The sequence below is a fragment of the Engraulis encrasicolus genome, chromosome 13 (genome assembly GCF_034702125.1).
Source record: "Engraulis encrasicolus isolate BLACKSEA-1 chromosome 13, IST_EnEncr_1.0, whole genome shotgun sequence".
Lineage (NCBI taxonomy): Eukaryota > Metazoa > Chordata > Actinopteri > Clupeiformes > Engraulidae > Engraulis > Engraulis encrasicolus.
The window spans coordinates 15,826,311-15,833,043 of record NC_085869.1 but is presented as its reverse complement, the minus strand read 5'-3'; the positions used below and the strand labels follow the sequence as shown (position 1 = coordinate 15,833,043).

General features: G+C 43.8%; 1 protein-coding gene across 1 annotated transcript in view; it reads left to right on the top strand.

Annotated features, from left to right (window-relative positions):
* Positions 1 to 235: 235 nt before the first annotated feature.
* cwc22 (CWC22 spliceosome associated protein homolog) overlaps positions 236 to 6,733 on the top strand; it is an 81,512-nt gene continuing 75,014 nt past the window's right edge. Inside the window, exons 1-2 of the mRNA XM_063213248.1 lie at positions 236 to 316; positions 6,402 to 6,549. Of these exons, the coding sequence (XP_063069318.1) occupies positions 254 to 316; positions 6,402 to 6,549 (211 nt within the window). The 5' untranslated portion in view covers positions 236 to 253. The remainder of the gene's footprint in view (positions 317 to 6,401; positions 6,550 to 6,733) is intronic.

Sequence of the window (6,733 nt, the reverse complement as noted above, 5' to 3'; positions counted from 1 at the left end):
TCACTTGGCATTATCCTGACTCACTTCATAATAGTGTTGCTTTTCTGATATGGATTAAGAAGATAAATGAATGAGGAAAATCTAAATAATGTAAGAGACAAAGGAAGGAAGGCAATGTCGATGCTACTGACCTTTTCAAAAATACAGTGAGGAGAGAGAACCTTGGTTGGCATTGAACTTCTCGAAAAAAGCGATTCACATTTTTGGCTTCCTCAGCTATCCGTAGCAGTGCTTGCGGAAGAGGAGAAGGAACATGGCGGCGGAATCGAACGAATCTGATATCGAAGTAGGTCCGACCCACGCTTCGGAAGATGGGGTAAGGCGCTGTTCTGTTGGCTGAACGTGTTAAATAAAGTGCACGTTAGGTACCGAAGTGTATTAACCGCACACTGGATTCGCAATGCATTGCCAACAACGCTGTGATTTGTCACAGGCCTTGCCTGAGGTACAAAGAGCTAGCTAGCTTGCTAACGCACAGTAGTCATAATCCATTGAGTTGATGTACACATGGGGCTCAGTGGTAGCTAACGTGGCTATATCACTTTGCTAACTAGAAGATGTAATGAAAATCGATGTCGTTCGGTTATAACTGTGCTGTCCACGCATTGTTTTTGAATCTAAAAGAAAGAAAACTTGACCATTTGTGGTGAAAAACGTACCGTGATGTAATAAGGTGAGTCGAGTTGTTTTGGAATGGAGGGAACGCATAGGTGAAGTTAGCATAGCATGAGCTCAAACTTTACGCCGGTGTTGCGTACAGGTAGCAGACAGTTGACAAGTTGACGTGTTTTGTGTTATTGAATTGTTCTAGCGGTTACAAAAGAATGTATATGTTTGAAATGTATTGCTGCCTTATTTGTTAGTATGCCGTACAACATAATAACATCAATCATTGGACCCATCACAACACATTGGCACAGCCATGTCCATATTAACTTGGCTCTTCATCACTAAAGTAACTGTCCTGTTGGAAGTGTTTCACAACCTGCTGTCAGTTTGAATTAATAATACATTCTTGCTTGGCAGCGTGTCTGTCCATATGACACCTTGTCTGATGACAAATGTTTTGGAGTTTCTGGAATGTATGGGCGATTGTGCCAAATACCTGGCTGTGATTGATTACCTTACATTACTTTTACCTGACGCTTTCATCCAAAGCGCCTTAGTTATTATTTTTCAGTGTATTGTTTACAGTCCCTGAAACAATGTGGGGTTTAGGTGCCTTCCTCCCATGGATGGAGGTGTAGGAGAGACGTCAGATGGGATTCAAACCTACATCCCCACATTGAAACACCCCCTCAGATTGAAAGACCAACTCTCTTGCTCTAACAACAGTAACTCTGGCCTAGGGGTGGGCGATATGGCCAAAAATGTATACCTCGGTATAATTTTAGTCACGGTATATATCACGGTATATATCACGGTATTGTACATTTGTTTAAAATTGAAGCGTTGCAAAATGACCAAAAAACCCCACATTTTTTTTAACCTTTGCATTTGATTTTTGGAAATGACACAATGTCCTTTCATATATTTGTGAATTCTTGCCATTACATTTTTTAAAAACAAACAAAAACTAGCCTATGTAAAATGCATTTTGCAATGCAATGCAATGCTACCCAATAGAACACTGTCAATTTCACCAAGTGTCGAAGGGGTTAAACTACGGCAGAGAAGGGGAAAAGGGAGGGGTGTCAAACTGAACACATTGAGAGTAAATAGAACTGAACGTGGATTGTATCAACTACATCTTTCATTGCACCCTTTTTACTATTTATGGAGTTGTTTATGGTAAATTTGAAATGTGTGCTTGCATCTGTGATTATGCCAAGCATAATGGTTTAAGCTGTCATTGTTAAAGTTTAGAAAAACGAACTTTCACATGATGCATTGCAGAACTAATGCATTTGAATGGCAATGGCAGCTTTCAATCACTGCACCAGCGGTTAGCGTGCTAACGTTAGCGAAATCGCTAATGCCACATTTTAAACAGTGAACAGTCATTTTAGTTACTAACACCCAGTCAGATATCATGAATGGTATTATCTCAACTGGAAACAGTAACATACAGCTGTTACGGCTGGCGCAATGTGTTAAATGTAAGGCAACCAATGTTAGCACAAATAAGCACATTTTGTCAGACACCAGCAAAGACATGAATGACTTGGGCTGTTAGCTAGTTAGCTTGCATTTCGTGCCCAGTAAATTGTGGAGTCCAGAATCGAAATGTGTTGCCATCACATACCATTTCAAACAATAGTTCACTACACTAACCATACATTTTACACTTGAAGCTTATTCAAAGGAAATTATTGTGCTGTTTCTCTACAACCACATTGCTACAACTTGAGTTGAGCAGTCAGTCGGGTGGATGTTCAAAACGCTGTCTATACTGCCATCTGCAGGATGCAATGCGCTATATCACGGTAGAACTAGGGCTGTAACGATGCACTGCACTCACGATTCGGTTCGTATCACGATTTTTGACCTACGGTTCGATACACCCCACGATTTCTGAAATGTATCTCCACTGAAGTTTGGAAACACTATCACATCAAATCATAAGGTTGTTTTCTGGACTAATGGGTAATAAAAATTTGAAAGGGCGTATCACGATACTGCCTCCTTGTATCACGATACAGTATCGTGACTCTGTGTATCACGATTTCTCGGTTCGATACAATATCGTTACAGCCCTAGGTAGAACGGTATGGCCAAAATCCATACCTTGATGGAAAAAATACCTTCTACGATAGTATACCGTCCATACCGCCCACCCCTACTCTGGCCATTCGTGAAGTCTTTACGAGAATAGCCTCGTTTCTCGTGGTTGGGCGACGAAAGGGGGAACTGACAATTGGGGTAGTTTGGTTCTTGGGGGAAGAATAATGCGGACGGACGTCAACAATCAAGCGCGACTGAAGGCTAACTGGAAACGACAGTAATCAAACATTTCAAACAAGTGATTTACGGTTAAGTTTAGGGTTAAGGTTAAGGTTTAGGTTTAGGTTTAGGGCCGGGGTCCCCAAACTTTTTTCTCTGGGGGCCACATTATCGTTCCTGACTGTGATCAGGGGTCCGAGATCAATCATGTGGGCTGTATACTAGGCCACTGCTTGTTAGAGCCATAATTTCTAGCACGGCAATCGCCATTACACGCTGAAGAAGGGCTCTGCCCGAAACGTTCGTACACGAATAGACAGAGAAAAATCTGAAGAGTACTTCGCTTCCTTCATTCATAATTTCTAGCACAAAATAGTTCATGATTTGCAAAAGAAGTGAGTGAGTACTTCACATGTTTTTCAATTTGAAATATAACGGGTATTACTTTTAATTTCCAATAACCATATAAAAATAGCAAGGAAAGGTTAGAAAACGATGGTGATTGACCGTTTAGGAGTGTTGCAATAGAAATGGCAGGCCTGTTTATTACAGTGAGATGAGAAACTATCAAGACAAGAAACTTCTAGTGATTCACACTAAGTTAGTGAAAATTAAACTGTAGGAAGGCCTGTTGATAAACAAAGTTTATTTCATCTTTTTTTTCTGCGATGATTGCTTCTTTGGGCCAGTTCAAATGGTGAGATGCAGAGAGGTGGAGGGCCGGTCAAAGGGGCCTGGCCGCATCCGCCCCCCAGGCCTTAGTTTGGGGACCCCTGGTTTAGGGTTAAGGTTAGGGATAATGTTGGAGGAAGGGAGACATGGCATGAGGCTGACACAACGACAGCGCTCCCCTCCCGGAATGCACGCACGTTGCTCGGGTGGTCTCTCTCTCTCACTCGCTCTCTCTCACCCACTCTCGACGACAGCAGGCGTTGCCCAACTACGAAAAATGAGGCTATATCGTAGCGGCACCACGAAGCATGTAGTTGGTTTTCCCAGAGAACGGGCTCCTAACCACTAGTCCACGGCTGCCCCCCACATATCCGCAAGACTATGCTCTTGCCAAAACAATTTGACACCACTATTGTGATTATTCGTTTTCATGAAGGCATTAGACCTTAAATAGTTTCTTTGTAAAGTGCCTTTCCTATACAGTTTTCCGATAAGGGGATTTAAAGCGATGGTTCGGAGTAGAATCACCCTAATGCCATTTGAACCGTGACACCCATCCACCTTTACACCCGAAGTGTTTTCTGCCGCAGACTTACATCAACAGAGTTGCCGTGTTATTCGATGTTTATTCCGGTTAGCTTGACTCAAGCGCATATGGATACCGGGCACCGTCTCCAAACTTTCCCCACAAAAATAACATGTCATTACACCAAACTTCTGCAGTAGCACAAATATGGTCTGTACTCACGAAACGAAGCATTTGGAAGTTTGGAAATAGTCCAGGAGTTTAGTATTATCAACACAAGCTGAATAGCTTCTCTGCTGCTAAAGCTGTGCCAACGTTACTTCCGTCATATGAGACAAGCCCGTAAAAGTCTTCAACAAACTTCCAGACGAGAGTGTTAAAAAAGTTTTCACTGAATTGTGATTAAGGCTTATATTTTCAAGGCAATACTTAAAAGATATTTCAAATCTTACCTACTATCAATTAGACAAGGATTTTCGTTATCAATACTGATGCTGAATTCACTTTTCATTGTGCATATTATGAGCTTCGTTGAGGACTCTTACATGCTTGTCTTAGATGACGGAAGTAACGTTGGCGCAGCTTTAGCAGCAGAGAAGCTATTCGGCTTGTGTTGATAATAATAAACTCCTGGACTATTTCCAAACTTCCAAATGCTTCGTTTCGTGAGTACAGACCATATTTGTGCTACTGCAGAAGTTTGGTGTCATGACATGTTATTTTTGTGGGGAAAGTTTGGAGACGGTGCCCAGTATCCATATGCGCTTGAGTCAAGCTAACCGGAATAAACATCGAATAACACGGCAACTCTGTTGATGTAAGCCTGCGGCAGAAAACACTTCGGGTGTAAAGGTGGATGGGTGTCACGGTTCAAATGGCATTAGGGTGATTCTACTCCGAACCATCGCTTTAAGTTAGATTTAGTTGCTTAGGCATTAGGAAATGTAAGTCTTGGGCTAAACTTAATTGTTGTGTTTTGCTGTGGCTAAGCTTAACTATTCTGAGTTGTAATCCCACGTTTGATGATGCATGCGCAGGGTATACATCTACAGAATGGTGGGTTAAATTCTGGCTTAGGAAGAGATAAATGACCTCTGTCTGCAAGACTTGCAGTACTCATTCACGGACAACTGCCTACCAACCAACTTGCAAGCTTAGTGCTGTATGGACAAAAAGATAAGAGCAGGTAAATAGCGACCCCAAAGGCGTTTCGTTTCTGCAGAGGGCAGCAAACTACAGGCCGTGTTAGAAATACCCCTACTCTTTTTTTTGCCGCGTGTGTTTTGTGTGTGTTGTGTGTGTGTGTGTGTGTGTGTGTGTGTTGTGTGTATGTTGAGGGTTGCATTACCGATACATGAGAGAGAAGAGAGTTTTGCTCTCCCTCCCTCCTGCCTGCTCTGCTGAAACAGCAAATTGAATTTGGATTGAAATTGAACATGAGGCAGCTGTGTACTATTACTGTGTAATAGCAAATGGGGAATGGTGGGAACACACACACACACACACACACACACACACACACACACACACACACACACACACACACACACACACACACACACACACACACACACACACACACACACACACACACACACACACAGAGAGACACTTACATGGCTCCTTGAGTGCTGGGTACTCTTACTCACAGATGCTCACTGTACAAATTGCTTTCCTACTTGTTTTCAGCTGAGCAGAGGCAGATGCAAATTTTAGTGTATGTGTTTTTGTGTTTGCTATTTTATTGCCCTCGGTTCATCTAAAATTACAGGCCTTTGTGACTTGCGGTTTGTATTAACATAATCTCTCACTGACCTCACAACCTTGCCTGTGCGAGCTGTGGCCCACGTGAACCCAGGAGTAATAATATGCAGATGCTCATTGCTCACTGCCACACTGTCTCTAACCCAGGAGCTGTGGTGGTTGGACATTCCTGTTTTTTTTAATACCAGTGGGTTACGGTGTTTTACACAGTTGTGTTTTTATCCTAACTGACCTTTTGATATTCCTCCTCCCTCTCCCTCTGTTTGTCTTTGGCTTTTTGTATTTCTCTCTGCCCCTGTCCCTCTCTCTCTCTCACACACACACACACCCCTTCACCCTGCGCTGTCTCCATCTTTCTCTGTCTGTCTGTCTGTCTGTCTGTCTGTCTGTCTGTCTGTCTGTCTGTCTCTCTCTCTCTCTCTCTCTCTCTCTCTCTCTCTCCCTCCCTGTCTCTCTCTCTCTCTCTCTCTCTCTCTCTCTCTCTCTCTCTCTCTCTCTCTCCCTCCCTGTCTCTCTCTCTCTCTCTCTCCCTGTCTCACTCCTGTGCCTCTCACAGCGCTCTGGCCCGGCAGTAATGGACAGCCCCCGTAGGAGCCGCAGCAAGAGTGTGTCAGAGGAGGATGGGGAGAGCGATGATGGAGCTCCGGCCGGGGAGAGGGAGGGGGGCCGGCGGAGCAAGAGCAGGAGCAGGAGCAGGGGCTCAGGTGAGTGGAGACTACACGCTCGTTCGCTCGCTTCTCAGTCCACTCCTCGCACTTCATCTGTCAGCCTGCATCCAGTTTTTCCCCTGCAAGATGAATGACTCGTGTCTGCCTGTCCACTACCTTCACCATTCACAAACCACCCTCCGCCAGAACTCTCCCTCTCAGCCAGGTCCTTAGTCATAGC